Below are 15,833 nucleotides of genomic sequence, written 5' to 3' on the forward strand. Positions count from 1 at the left end.
CCCACCCCCAGACAGGTGCTCAGGTGGAGCTCTGGCAGAGTCACGCTTCCTCAGGTACGGGGGCGGGGTCATCGTTCGGGCCACGCCTTCTCCACACCTGCAGTACTGACCGCACGGTCAGTGCATTTCCACATTGCCGCAGGTTTGTGTGTCGGAAGTCTATGCCAAGTTATATGCGGGTAGGGGTAAAACAACACTGAGTATGCTTTTGACTTTGGTTTCCCAACCTCTGTTGGAGTTGATTTAACACTGGGCATTTTGCAATGTGACAGTCATGCTGAGCATGATATCAGCTGTCCATATCTGTCTATCGGGGGGCAGTGTGGATGAAGAAAATGTCCTAGTTACTTAACACAGAAATGACTGGGGCGAGCTGTGCATCAAACTGGTCATTTTCAGACACGTGGAAGTGATTGGGTAATTTAATGGGACTAAAGCAATTACAGATGCATAAAATATTACATGAAATAATATTTTATAAATTAAAAACTTAATTTGAATCAATTAAAAAATGTAAGTTTCTTTTGTTATTCTCTCCGTTCGTAAAAAAGTGTAGACAGTACAGTACCCAACACTCAGGTCTGGTCTCAAGGTTCCCTACCTGTACTGTCGGTCCTGGTCAGACAGTAGACAGACGTGGGGATTTGCCAGAAGCGTCAGTCAAATGACTAAATTGCAAATTGTACTAAATTGCGGGGGGGAGGGGGGGCGGAAATTGCTAATACGAGGGCAAGGTGCATTTAGCTGCACGTGATTTCCATCTATGGAAAGCTTCGCGTTCCAGCTCTCTCATAAGGCAGCAGGCACCCCAGCCCTCCTGCTAAACTAGCCCATCAATAAAAGGCCATAAAAACACGTGATGCAAAGCAACGATGTGGCCTTTGCCCCCAAAGTAGATAGCCGCACTTCCTCATTCACCTTTACACACACACTTTTCCGTGCGAGTGTCTTGGCCCTTTTTATTGTGGTAGGGCTGCTTCTTGAAATTTGAAAACCAGGCAGTTCAGTACATTGTAGACTGCGGTTACCACGGTGACGGAATATTCCGTCTTTCCTTTGCTTTTCTTAAAAGATAGTGCCATATTTTTTTACCCACTTTCAATAGAGTTTTTATTCAGTTTTGAAAATGGAGTTTCTTTCACTGTCTCACTGCCATATCCAGATCCAACCTTTAAAAAAAATAAAATAATAATAATTCTCACCATGATTTAACAGTGTAGTACTGGAGCAACTTGTTGCGCACATCTGGAGAACTGAAGGACTCCCAAGAGGTGGAACATGCATGTACACTTGCACACACACACATTCCACCACACCATTACAGCTTAACCTCCCCTGCTATTATAAAACAAACCCACAAAGACAACTGTCAACAAGAAAAAGGGAAACCGATTTATTCATTTTTCTTTCATTTTAGTACATAAATGCTGTAAAGAAAAAAAAATCTGATGGATGTTGATTCTGAAGTTTGCGTTTAATTAATTTAGAAACAAATGTGATCTCGTCAACAGTCCCAGATGAACTCTCTACCTCTCACTCCTGCTAACAGTGATTACAGTGCTAAAGCAATAAGACATATCCAGTTCTCCCATGTTGCAGTGATGGTAATCTAATGGAAGCCTTAAAGGGACAGTTCACTTACTGGGATTCTTAAAAATATCTCTTTAATTTTAGTCTATGTTTTTGATTGGCCCCCAGACGGTTTTTGTGAGCAATGAATGACATTTTAGATGTTCGGAGAAGTTTCTGAGGACCGACCAGACCTCGTAGATCAGGCATCCCATAATGCCCTTCTGCCAGCCATCGGAAGGTTGGCCGGTTGTCGGAACATCGACATTTAGTCAAAAAACATACACTACTAGAGCAATAAATATCAAAATAATATATTTTAAAAATGTAAAAAAATAAAATTTAAATAAAACCCAGAAAGTGAACCATCCCTTTAAAGAAAAGTTTTGAGCACAGGGCAGACACAACCTGCAGTGGTTAATCATTTCCATTTTGATTTGCCAGTAAAAACTGGCACAAATGACAATTTGGGTAGATTAGAATGTGTAAATGTTCCCAAGTGCACTGCACCGGACAGGACTGGTTTGCTGCATGCGGGGATGGTCGTCTCAATCCCTCGATTGCATGGACGCACACCAGCAGTCTTTCAGCAGAAAGCCAGATTAATATACATACAACAACTACTCGGTGTATTCATGTACATGAAAATACATGTTTATTTTCCGTTGTCTTGCTAGTGTCCGATTGTCTGATTAAAGGGGAAGGGTACGGCAATTCCTGTTGTTTCCCAGGCGGATAATAACTCCAGTACTCCAGTAGGGCCAATACTGAAACCTTGAAATGCTGAAAAAACTGATGTAGGAATGGTATTGACCAGGTCAGGCCCTGCTGCTCACACAGCTCTGCTGCATGCTGTACATATGCAGTGAGCAGAAGTGTTTTCATTGCAGTCGGAACTCAGAACGTCGTTGGAAAGGTTAAGCATGTCATTCACTTTAAAAGAGCTAGCAGGAAAGCAGACGCTAATGAATGTATTAGCCACTGGCCTAGTGAAATCGGACACTGTGCAGCATTGCGAGGCAACATGGCTGCTTGCGCTCGAGCCATAGAAATAAAACAAATATGAAGGACGGCCTCCGCTCCTCGAGCAACTTCTGGCCTGGGCGTGGATCGTTCCGGAACGTTGGGGCGTGGATCGTTCCGGAACGTTGGACGTGAATCCGTTCTGGAACGTTGGGCGTGAATCCGTTCTGGAACATTGGCATGAATCCGTTCTGGAACGTTGTCAGAAAATGGTACAGTAGGTGCAGAACAAAAAGAACTTGTGGCGAATCCAGAGATTCTATATCCGTGCTCCCAGCTGTGCTGCAGTGTTGCCCCTAGTTACCGGCTCCTCTGTCTCCAGGCTTCCGGGGGGGCCTACCCGCTTGTTCCCGTGCTGTCCGGGCCCTCCACAGGCATCCTGGGTAAACACTACATGGCGGCCCTGTTTGGATTCTGTAGTGTTTCAGTGTGGTTAGGACAGGGGGCTGCCATTGGTGTGCACACAGGTTAAACACTCCCATTGCACCGACTGCACAACTCAATCCACGACAGCTCTCCCTGACCGACTGCCACTGTCCTCTGAAAGAAAACCTGTTGTCTATAAAACAGCCGTTTGGGTTTTTTGTTTTGGTTTTTTTTGGCTGTTAAATTTCACTGAACAACCATTACTGATGCACATTCCATTCCAGATTTCAACAGAACACCGATCACTACGTTACTGGAAACGTAATACTTTTTTTTTTTAAAAGTGCAGTTCGCCCTGAACAGTTTTACACACAGGCATCCCCCACCCGCGTTGGAGGACCCAGCTCCAGGGCATGTGCCATGGGTCTGCTTCCTGTGGCCATACGTGCCGTCTCTTGGCCTTCGCTATTCAAACTTGGTTTTATTTGATTCTAAAGCCACTGCTGTCATGCCAACAGTGATGACCAATCATTTCAGATCTTCACAGTGGAATGAAGGAGATTTATTTGATGTTTGTGGGACTTGCTGGAAACACACACTTAAGTACCGTGCACAAATCTACATACAGGTACCACATTCGAGGACAGAACTTCAGAGTACTGCTTGTGTGTGTGTGTGTGTGTGTGCGTACCGGTGAGTGACTGTATACTTGCGTCTGCTTGTGTCTATTTTGTGTGATTCTGGACGATAAACCTCCTCCAAGATCTGCACAGGTAAACTGCCACCTTTGAGATACATCTATGTGTAGTGACACATATTGCACAAAATTAGATCCACATTCAAGATTGTTCAAGCACAGATGAAATTTGCTCTACGCCCCACACTGCATACAAACCTACTGTAATGCTTTGTCCACTACGTACCGCACATATACAGTAGAACTCATCTCATTTGCTATGGCCTCTTATATCTACGACAACCAGACCAATCAGGAGTCTAAGATTCAAACTACTGTAATGTACAAAATTACACTGCATCGCTGATTCACTCAGGGTGGATCAGCCAATGCAGAGTTTCATCACTGATTCCTTTTACAGTGAGTGAATACTTTGGGACGAGCCAAAATGTGAAGTAATGCTCATGTGGTTCAAATTGTGTAAGACAAAAAGATCTCATAAACAGTGCCTTTTCGTTTGTCAAAGAAATACCAGAAATGAGCCAAGCACACAATACCTTCAAGGTTTTAGTGGAATTCTGCTCCTGTTATTTATACTTGTTGGGAAATCAGTGTTTCCTTTTTTTTTTTACGTACCACGCTCTGCATTTTGAAGCTTTTCTGGGGGGGAGAAAGTGCACCTTAGGGCAAGAACCTAAGTGAAAGAGGATGGGGGGGGGTCTCTCTGTACCGTCCTGTACCGTTGAGCGCTGGCACTGTACAGAAGGTCTCCATGTCGGACCCTAGCAGACCAGAAGTTCCGTAAGACAGACCGCAGAGGCGGAAAACTTTTCCCCTTCTCCTTTTGCTTCCTCAAGTCTTCCAAAAACAGCAGGAGTGCGGCTCAGGGTGATGACATCACACAGCGCAAGCCTTGTACCACCGTATTCCAAAAAAAAAAATATATATATATATATTTGAATTTAATTGAAAGCAGAAGTGAATCGCACCCAAAGGAGGGAGAGGTAGCGGGAAGTAGAGAGGCAAAAAAAAAAAAAAAAAAAGTGTTCACTGGACTCGTTATTGGGTCCTCCACCTCCAGACTGGAACGTAATCCTCGGGTCCAGAACTCAGTCATACGAAAAGACAAATAAAAAAAAAACATCTTGGCATCTTTGAGGCTCCCGGAGACTCCACCACTCCAAAAGCCACGCCCAACTACCCAGGCTTTTTTTTTTTTTTTAATTTTAAACAGTCATATATCTGTTCATATGAAACACCCATAAACCCTACCACAAGAACAGCCTCCCCAAAGCAAAAGACCCCTCTTCAATGAAGCCACACCCACTCCAATGACCACGCCCCCCTCCTTCCCTCCCCTCACCCCACCTATGGCCACTCGTCATGTTCTTTGTCAGTGCCATGCCAACTCATCTCGAGCACTGTCAGTCACACATAACTCCGCCCCGACTTCCATGGCCGCCGCTCCTCCCCCTACTGTTCCGTCTGGCTGAAGTCGTAGCAGAAGTTGAAGTTGCTGGGGGGTTTGGGAATAGGGGGCGCCCTTTCCGGGATGGGGACGTTCTCCAGGTCCAGGAGGCGGAGCTTGATCTCCATGGAGAGCAGGATCTCCAGCTCGCTGCGCATGCTCTCGCTGGACATCTCCCGCCCAAGGAGAACGCTCAGCCCATCCGTCCACAGACAGAACTGAGAGAGAGAGAGAGAGAGGGAGGGAGGGAGAGAGAGAGAGAGAGAGAGGGAGGGAGGGAGGGAGGGAGGGAGAGAGAGGGAGGGAGAGAGAGTGTGAGATAGAGAGAGGGAGTGAGGGAGAGGGAGGGAGGGAGGGAGAGAGAGGGAGGGAGGGAGAGTGTGAGATAGAGAGGGAGGGAGAGTGAGAGTTATTCAGAAAGGTATGTAGAGTAGGCATGCACATACACACGACACAATGTACACACCTACACTCATGTCATAAATACACACACACACACACATAAACAAGCTCACATGCGTATGCACGCGCATACGTGCACACACACACAAGCACGCACACACAGACACGTGCACTGGACTGTAATGGGCGGGAGGGGGAGACTCACGTCGGTCCTGGAGGAGGCGATGAAGTTGAGGTTGTACTCTTCCACGTCGTACGTGATGCTGAAGGCCAGGTCCAGCACTTCCTGAGGGAAACACTCGAGTGTGAGAGACACTGCAGCTGTGTGATGTCATTTACATTTCAATAGTGTAGCAGACACTCTCACACACAGCCATGTACACAGATCACATTTGTACATACCATTCGTTTATTCAGCTGGATAGTTTTACTGATCAAGCGGTTAAGTACCTAGTGCACGTGTGTGTGTGTGTATGTATGTGTACATGCGTGTCATGCACGTCCAGGTGCAAATGTAAGTGTGTGTGCGTGTGTGAGTGTCTGTGTGTGTGTGTGTGCGTGTCTGTGTGCGTGCACAGAGACTCACTTTATTCTGCTTTCCCTTGTTCTCTTTCATGTGCGGACAGTCCTTCCCTGTCAGTAGTGCTTTGATGTCAGACACAGGAACTGAGGAAGAGAAAAGCAAGAACGAGGGAAAGGAGAGGGAGTCAGGAGCTGAGAGAGGAGAACAGCATGACAGCCTAACAGCTAACAGTTTTAGACAGGAGTAAGCCAACCCTAGCCATGGAGTTCCACAGATGCTTCTGGTTCTCGTTCTGTAAATTACGACTTTGTTACTTTATTGGAATAATTAAGAGGCTAAATGAATGCAGTACGGTTAAAATCAAGCTCTGTGGTTTCCCAAACACAGAGACAGTAGAGATTCTGACTCCGCCCACTCACTCTTCTCCTGAAGGGTCTCGATAGGGGGCGTGTCCGTGTCCTCCTCAACGTCGCCGTAGTGCAGGACCTTGTGATTGGGCGAGAGCCGGCAGTACCACAGCTTATCTGAAACAGCCAACAGCGAGCCTGTGACGATGTGTGTGTGGTGGGAGGGGAGGCCACGCCCACCTCCTCCGGGCAAAACCCCCGAAAATATTTCATACAGGGACGCGAGAACAGTTTTCAGCTGTCAATCATAAGCCCGTAAACGAATTCAGCTAATATGCCACATTGTGTGAATAACTGCAACTAATTAATTAATTAAGAGGGTGGCCTGAAATCTGTAAAACAAATACAGCCCTCTTTTCCCACCCCGATCCAGGAGATGTCAGGTTTAGAATGGAGAGAGGGGTTTAGGTCAAGCACGGTCAGTCCCTAGCCGGCACTGCTCATTGGCTGTGCCCCAGCCCCGCCTCCTCAAACCAGCTTTAAGCATGCCTGGTGACAACCATGCACTAAACTGAGATAGGTGTGCCCAGACTGCTGGGAGGAGCATTGTGCCAACCCGCTCCTATGCATCATGGGAAATGGCGAACGCGAGCGGACTGCGCAGCTCGCACTTCACCGTCTCTCTCCGTTCAGCGCCCGGCCATCGCCGCGCGTTTTCCGGAAGCAAGGCCGTTATCCCCTGTGGAGCCCGGTCGCCGTGACAACAGCAGCCCCTGGCAACACAGCTGCTGCACGCTAAAAACAGCGCCTTGGTTCCAGGGAGGCACGGACACGTCAGACCGCCGTTAGCAAACCACGCCGCCGCGCTCCGCCTGCGTCTGATAGGCAGAACCGCTCCGTCAGGGGGGGGGGGGGGTTGGGTGGAGGGTTGAGTGGGTGGGTGGGTTGGTTGAGTGGGTGGGTGGGGGTGGGGGGGGCTCACCCTGCCGGCGCCGGCTGCTGATCTTGCGGAACAGCGTCCCGTGGCACAGGCGGTTCAGCCTCTGCTGCCGAATCAGCTCCAGCAGCTCCGGCTTCAGACGCTCCTTCAGCTCGCTGCAGGGACAGACACAGGGACAGACACAGACAGACACAGACAGACACACAGACACACAGGGACAGACACAGGGACAGATACAGGGACACAGACACAGGACAGACACACACACATACACAGGGACAGACACACAGACACAAGGACAGACACAGACACAGGGACAGACACAGACACACAGGGACAAGGACAGACACAGGACAGACAGACACACAGACACAGACACACAGACACAGGGACAGGCACACAGACACAAGGGCAGACACAGACACACAGACACAGGGACAGACACACAGGGACAGGGACAGACACAGGGACACAGACACAGGACAGACAGACACACAGACACAGGGACAGACACAGGGGGACAGACACAGACAGACACAGGGACACAGACACAGGACAGACAGACACACAGACACAGGGACAGACACACAGAGACAAGGACAGACACAGGGACACAGACACAGGACAGACATACACACAGACACAGGGACACAGACACAGGACAGACATACACACAGACACAGGGACACAGACACAGGACAGACAAACACACAGACACAGGGATAGACACAGGGCAGACACACAGATGGGGACAGACACAGGCACATACACAGACACAGGGACAGACAAACAGAAACGGGAACAGACACACAAACACAGTGTCAGACACACAGCTCTCCAATGCTCCACTCTAGACAAACACAGCTCTCCCACACACTCGGCATCATGAAAACACATTAAATTTCACTGACAACAACAGGCCATTTAATCCATGCTTTCCGAATCTGGCCGTCAACACTCTAAGGACCCATTTCCACTCTGAGTCCTGCTAGCCTGGTGTATTAATGCATTACTGCACCATTACTCTCCAGAAAGCTGACAGAACTGAATTTAAGAATAATAATACACTTTCACAACATTCATAATGCCAGCCTGATAAGATGAAACCACATGAACTAATATGACTTGTAATTCACGCTGCTTCCTACTACTACTACTACTACTAAGAATAAGAATAAGAAGAAGGAGAAAAACATAGTGATATCAAATTGAAGAAGAAGAAGAAGGACAGAGTGATCTGCAATTGCACACCAGCAGACAGAAACACAGCTTGGAGCTGCTGCTCTCTATTAAACCCCCTCAGTAGCAGTACTGCGCTCTCCTGCCACAGAGACTGAGAGCAGAGAGAACGCGCTGTGAGTGAAAACTATTCTCTCTGCTGTCCGGGGGGGCCCAAGAAGACCAGGGGAGCAGAGCTCTTAAATGTCAGCGTGGGGCGGAGGAAGACAGCGGGGTGGGGGGGGTTGGGGGGGGGGGGGCGAGGCGATTCGCGCTGGCGTCCCGCGTGATGCATTATTGATAAATGTCACCAGCGTTCCTCTGTTCTAGGCACACCCCTCTTCCTCGCTGCCCTGTCACTTTTCAGATGCCCCCCCCCCCCCCTCCCCGACCACCCCAGGGTCCCCGGCCCCTCCCCCCGCTAACCGGCGCAGCGTCGCGCGCGCCAGTGAAATTCCACCGCGCCCCCGGGACCTCGCGGTCATGTGACCGGGACCGCCATGCATGCTGGGAAGGGTAAACGGGGGCCTGGCTGTTTAGTGACAAACACAGAGACGCAGAGAGCAGCCCCACCTTAAATTCCATAGGGGTGAGGTAAGCATCGAACCCGTGACCTTTCAGACAACGGGATGCCCTGGCTGTCACATCAGAGTTTGAATCCATTTAACTTCAGTCCGGTCAGGAATTTAACCAAAAGCCTATTTGTCAATTTTAAAATGCCAATAATGTTCTATGGGGATTTTTAAATAATGAATTCAATTTCATTTCATTTCCTGAATTGACTTGAACTGAACTGAAATTCACGTCAAACCCCATATTCGGGAGAACAGCTAAACTTTTCACTACACGGCGGCAGGTCTTCCCGTGATTGGCAGACTCGCGGGGTTCGAAGGTCAGCAGGACTCACAGGACGGGCGGGGCGAGGGTCTCCTCCTGGTGCAGCCGCTCGGTCTGCCGCAGTTTGAGGATCTCGCTGTAGTTGAGGGCGTTCACCTTGTTCTTGAACAGCTCCAGGGAGGTGGGCTTGGTGGACAGGGTCCGCGTGATCTGCTCCCGAACCACCTGCATCACCTGCGTCAAAGTGGGCGGAGAGAACGTCAGCAGGGGAGGAGGAGGAGGCGGGGCCAACGCACCCGGAGGAGAGAGGGGGGCGTGGCCAAACGTCACTGACTGACAGGAAAAAAAAGGGGGTGGTGGGGTTCAGGTCTAGGTGCGGCATCAGTGGTTACACTAGGAGTAAGCAGGTGTGGAGTAAGTCAGGTGCGCAGGTAAGGCTGGCGGGGGGGGGGGGGTTAAGACTCAGCTCTGAGTCTCTCTGCAGTGGATGGATTACCCAGCAGCCCCGTAACGCTGAGCTTCAACTGAAAAAGACAGGCAGCGAACCGCCCCGCTAATCCCAGGAGCCCTCGTTAGTCTGACTGCCGCTGTCAACACAGGACATCCATATCACCGCATGACACAGGGCTGGGACTGGCAGGAGACACACACACACACACACACTAATACGGACACACACACACACACACACACACACACACACACACACACACACACACACTAATATGGACACACACACACACACACACACACATACAATAAGCACACACACCCACACACACACACACACACACACTAATATGGACACACACAAACACACACATACACACACTTTTTCCGTGCTTACTCGTCTCCCGTCATCAGCGCTAATGCACTCAGTGACGCTGACACACCTGATCACCGCTTGACCTTGCTCACCTCCCAGAGGGGGAAACAAGCACCTTTGTGTGGCTGAGGTCACACAGCAGGGGGCCGGGGGGGTGGAGGAGGTGGGGGGGGGAGGGGGATAATGGCTTCTCGTCCACCTCCCTGTCCAGGACGTGTATGCGCAGAAAGAAAACACTTCCACACTGCAGCCTGGCCCTCCATGTGGAGGAGAAGGGGGAAAAAAAGCATCTCTCTCTCTCTATCCCTTTCTCCTCCCTCTTTCTTTTCTAACCTATTCCCTCCTCCCGTCCCCCCCCGTCCCCCCTCATCTCGCTCTCCGCCTTTGACACCAGCCAGCCGTCTCCTAGGCAACGGCAGCGGTGCGAACGTCATCTCGATACCCCGTCAGGGCCGGCGTGGTGCCGTCACCGTCAGCGTTTTTTTTATTTTTTATTTTTTTAGGAGCCGGAACGGGAGCCTCAAACGCAGCCCTAAACGGGCACTGCGGGCGCGGTCAGAGCCCGTCGGCGCGCGGGACCCACAGTCACACGCCACACCGCGACCATCGCCACGCCGCGACTTCGCCTCCGACGAAACGACCCACAGACCTCAGAGAAAATCGCTGATCATCACATGGGACGGGCAAACCGCCTAACTGAAGCAGCGAAACCTACGTACCTGTCCCTGTACGTCATGACACAGCTCCGCACAAAATCAAAACAAATCAGTTATAACTGCACTACACTAATTACACTACGATAAACCGCACACTGCTACAGAACACAGCCTCACTGAGACACGGTAACACAGCGTCAAGGCACAACAACTCATTAAATTACGAATAGGAAAAAAAAAATACAAAATCGAGCGTTAAAGTTTCACGAAGGTTCCGGCATGTCAGAACAGCACAGAAACAAAGGCGCGCGCACACACACACACACACACACACAGACACACACACACACACACGCACACACACACACACACACACACACACACACACACACACACAAGCAAACACACATAAGCAAACACTTGGGCAAACACCCCTGTGTGAAAGCAACCTCCATACGGTGTCCTGCCGGTACAGCCCCCAAGCGTAAAGCACAATTTGTCTATCAAATCAGCAGGAGTAGTGTAAAAGCAGTACCACAGAAAGACAGCGGAGAGAGAGAGAAAAAGAGAAAGACGGAGGGAGAGAGAGGTAGGGAGAGAGACAGAGAGAGAGAGAGGGAGAGCGGGAGAGAGGGAGAGAGAAAGAGAGGGGGAGAGAGAAAGAACGACAGGAAAAGAGAAGGAGAGAGTATCACCTTCACGCCGTCGGCAGCTCAGTAGCGTGGCGCTGCAGTCTGTCCCTGACGGTGAGACTGTGTTGTGTGAAGCCACTTCCTGCTCTGCCTGAGCAAGCCCAGCCCAGCACAGACCCAGCCCAACCCAGCCCAGCCCAGCCCAGCCCAGCACAGACCCAGCCCAGCCCAGCCCAGACCAGACCCAGCCCAGCCCAGCCCAGCCCAGCCCAGAACCAGCCCAGTCCAGAGCCAGCACACACTCCCAGTGCACAGACCCAGCACACAGACCCAGGGGAGAGAGGAGAGAGAGAGACCCCAGCAGCAGCTCCCTGTACCCCCGCCTCTGAAGAGCCAGCTGTCCCTCCGTCCTCCAGCAGAGGAGAGAGACCTCCGCCACACAGACCCTACGCCCACCCACCACGGAGCAAAGCCCCGCCCCCTCCCCCTCCCCCCCCCCCCCCCCCCCCCACCACCCCAACCCCCCACATCCACAGCGCCATCAGCCACTGACACAGCCCAGCCTGCACCTTCTCTATCTCGCGCTCTCTCTTTCTCTCTCTCTCTCTCAGACACACACACACACAGGTCTCACACACATGCAAACACACGCGCACACACACAAGCCCCCAACCCCCAGCTGACAGTGGTGTGCGGCTGATTTGCCAGCAGCGGTTAGTGGCGAATGACGCGGAGGCAGAGCAGTTACAGACTTATTAGAGCGAGAGGAACGAGTGCGTGCCGGGGGGGGGGGTGGGGTGGGGGACGACAGAAGAGAAGTTAAAGAGTGAGGGAAAGAGACTGTGTCAGTAAGGGTGGCACAAAATGATAAAGAGAAGAAAGGAGAGGGACCTGATGCACCCATGTGCACTGCAACTGTAAACGATCCTCAAGAATAGTATTTAATTTTTCACTCGAGCCAATGGTCTGTGGCTTGAGCAGAAAAACCAAGGTCTTGACTGCAGAGAAAGTACAGACTAGACTCCCAGTATTCTGCCGTGAGCTCCTCCCGCACATTGGCTCCACCCACACACAGTCTCCTCAGCCAACCAAGCCTCACTCTCACTCATGCCCCTCCTACTCGCAAGCTCCTCCCATAACTTTACTGTCAACACGGAACCATCCTGGTCCTCATCCTGCCACTGGCCAACATACTGTCGCCTGACTGCAGAGGGAAACTGCTACCTCACTCAAAGCCTGTGTGTGTGTGTGCGTGCGTGTATGTGTGTGTGTGTGTGTGTGTGTGTGTGTGTGTGCGTGCGTGTATGTGTGTGTGTGTGTGTGTGTGTGTGTGCGTGCGTGTATGTGTGTGTGTGTGTGTGTTTACATCCAGCCAGCCACTCTGCTCTCCCGGTCAGCAGTGCTTTTTTGTGTTTAGTGCTGATACAACAAAGTGACTTAGTGACCCATCATTCTCTCTCTCTTGTTTTCTTTCTCTCTCTCTCTCACCGTTTCTCCCTCTTTCTCTCTCACTCACTCCATCTCTCTCTCTCTCTCTGGAGGCGTGGCAGCGTTTCTGCCAGCAGGGGGGATTCTCTTTGTGACGCTAATACCGCTGTGAAAGGGCATGCGTTCCATTGTTCCTGCCAGAGAGGATTCTGGGAGGGCGGTCTGCGCACACAATGACAGGGCCGCAGGACGAGCGCCCACTGCCCTCCCGGGGGGTTGAAAAGGTCAGAGGTCAACGACCTCAGCAGTTTGCTCACTTGAGATGCTCTAATGTCTACTTTGGGGCGACTCATCTCCTCATCTTCAAATGGAACGTTTAGCATGAGAACAGACACGTGACTAAATGACATCACAGCCACTCAGCCGGCTAGCTCTTATCCGGAGCGAGGAACAGAAGATGAGGTCATCGGCGTTACTCTCAGGAACGCAAAAATGTGACATCACCACAAAGGCCCATTAATAATCAACAAGTGCAACGTTTACCGAACAATTTTCATTTTGTGGCTAAAGAAAAGTACCACTAGACAGATATGCAATCTTTGCACAGCTATAACTATAACGTTATTCAAAGGGAAATCCAAAGAATGAAAGAGAAAAAGAAAGGTTATCTGGGGGGGGTCAGGAGATGGACTATTCTAGCACACTACGGCTGGATTCTCAGGGTGTCCCCGTACTCCTCTATCTACACTCCACCACCGCATCACTCCAAGTGGTTTCACAGTCCAAGCAGGGTGGTACTGTCTCTCTCAGGGTTAGGGTTTGGGTTTGGGTTAGGGTTCGGGTTAAGGTTAGGGTTAGGGTGCTCTCACTGCAGGACTCTCCAGGACAGATACCGCGACCCCTCTCCACTCGCCCTCCAACAGACCTGTCATTTTCCCCACCAATCAGAAGCGAGGATCAAAGAGGCTACACAGCCCCCATAAAACTGCCACAGCGCCAGCTCAAAGCTCAAACTCTACCTCTTCCACTTCCACACACCGGGGTCAAATAATCATTCGAGACGCTTTAACAATCACAGCGGGGCTCCCGCACGGAACACTAAATTTCACCAATATTCAGCCCGAAAAAGACTCCACACGAATGTACGTTCAGGCTAGCCTTGGTGAAAACCCGCAGCGCACACACACAGCGCCAGGTCTGTCGTTCCCGCAGTGCTCCGAGCTCATATCCGACGCTCTGCTGCCCCCCGCCCCGCACTTGTGGCGGACAGCAAGTTCAAAACTCGAACGACAACGTCGACGTCCACCAGTGTAGGTGCAGCGTTGGCCGAGGCTGCCAACGTTTCATAGGCCCCGCCCCCCTGTAACCAGGGAAACCGCTGGCCCCGCCCCGCGCCCCGCCCCGCCCCGGCCGTACCTTGTCGAAGTCCTCCTGCGTGGCTCTCATCTCCTTCCAGGTCTTGTTGAGCAGCTGGATACAGACGCAGAACAGTTCGTTCAGCAGGCAGTCCCAGTCCTGCGAGAAGAAGACCGGGTGGTAGTCCGAGCCCGTCTCCGAAGCTGTGGAGAAAGGGGGGGGGACTGTGAGAACTCCCAGAATTCCTGAAAGGCACAGCATGGCAGAGAATCTGGGGGGGGGGCTCGCACATGTGCCATGAGTGCCGGAGTTTCGCTAAAGCCTAGCACTCGGTTATTCAGGGCTTGATTGAGCTGTACTAGCGCTCATTTATTCAGGGCTTGATTGAGCTGTACTAAAGCTCATTTATTCAGGGCTCAATTGAGCTTTACTAAAGCTCATTTATTCAGGGCTCGATTGAGCTGTACTAGCGCTCATTTATTCAGGGCTCGATTGAGCTGTACTAGCGCTCGGTCATTCAGGGCTCGATTGAGCTGTACTAGCGCTCGGTCATTCAGGGCTCGATTGAGCTGTACTAGCGCTCATTTATTCAGGGCTCGATTGAGCTGTACTAGCGCTCGGTCATTCAGGGTTTGATTGAGCTGTACTAGCGCTTGGTCATTCAGGGCTCGATTGAGCTGTACTAGTGCTCGGTCATTCAGGGTTTGATTGAGCTGTACTGGCGCTCGGTCATTCAGGGCTCGATTGAGCTGTACTAGTGCTCGGTTATTCAAGGATCGATTGAGCTGTACTAGCGCTCAGTTATTCAGGGTTTGATTGAGCTGTACTAGTGCTCGGTCATTCAGGGCTCGATTGAGCTGTACTAGCGCTCGGTCATTCAGGGCTCGATTGAGCTGTACAAGCACTCGGTCATTCAGGGCTCGATTGAGCTGTACTAGTGCTCGGTCATTCAGGGCTCGATTGAGCTGTACTGGCGCTCGGTCATTCAGGGTTTGATTGAGCTGTACTAGCGCTCGGTCATTCAGGGCTCGACTGAGCTGTACTAGCGCTCGGTCATTCAGGGCTCGATTGAGCTGTACTAGTGCTCGGTCATTCAGGGTTTGATTGAGCTGTACTGGCGCTCGGTCATTCAGGGCTCGATTGAGCTGTACAAGCACTCGGTCATTCAGGGCTCGATTGAGCTGTACTAGTGCTCGGTCATTCAGGGTTTGATTGAGCTGTACTGGCGCTCGGTCATTCAGGGCTCGATTGAGCTGTACTAGTGCTCGGTCATTCAGGGCTCGATTGAGCTGTACTAGTGCTCGGTCATTCAGGGCTCGATTGAGCTGTACTAGCGCTCGGTCATTCAGGGCTCGATTGAGCTGTACTCACGGGGCTCTCCGATGCGCAGGATCTCACACAGGATGAGTGTGAGCTGAATGCTGCTGCGAGCAAACGGGCATTCGTGCTTATCCTCCCTGCTACTGTTCTCCAACACAAACTGAGAGAGAGAGAGAGAGGGAGGGAGGGAGGGAGAGAGGGACAGAGAGAGAGAGAGAGAGGGAGGGAGAGAGGGACAGAGAGAGA

At 51.1% G+C, this 15,833-nt stretch overlaps 1 protein-coding gene across 4 annotated transcripts in view; it reads right to left on the reverse strand.

The window, feature by feature from the left end:
* Positions 1–1,371: 1,371 nt before the first annotated feature.
* elmo3 (engulfment and cell motility 3) overlaps positions 1,372–15,833 on the reverse strand; it is a 39,317-nt gene continuing 24,855 nt past the window's right edge. For 2 of the 4 annotated variants that reach the window (XM_035418752.1, XM_035418753.1), the window contains 8 exons: positions 15,639–15,747; positions 14,328–14,470; positions 9,440–9,603; positions 7,357–7,469; positions 6,447–6,551; positions 6,091–6,170; positions 5,710–5,790; positions 1,372–5,320 (listed from right to left, as the gene is read on the reverse strand). In XM_035418752.1, coding sequence (XP_035274643.1) covers positions 5,108–5,320; positions 5,710–5,790; positions 6,091–6,170; positions 6,447–6,551; positions 7,357–7,469; positions 9,440–9,603; positions 14,328–14,470; positions 15,639–15,747 — 1,008 coding nt within the window. In that variant the 3' untranslated portion in view covers positions 1,372–5,107. Of the gene's footprint in view, positions 5,321–5,709; positions 5,791–6,090; positions 6,171–6,446; positions 6,552–7,356; positions 7,470–9,439; positions 9,604–11,546; positions 11,695–14,327; positions 14,471–15,638; positions 15,748–15,833 lie in introns of those variants that run through there. The other 2 variants (XM_035418751.1, XM_035418754.1) reach the window with 2 other exon arrangements.

This window comes from Anguilla anguilla, chromosome 5 (genome assembly GCF_013347855.1).
Source record: "Anguilla anguilla isolate fAngAng1 chromosome 5, fAngAng1.pri, whole genome shotgun sequence".
NCBI classification, from domain to species: Eukaryota; Metazoa; Chordata; class Actinopteri; order Anguilliformes; family Anguillidae; genus Anguilla; species Anguilla anguilla.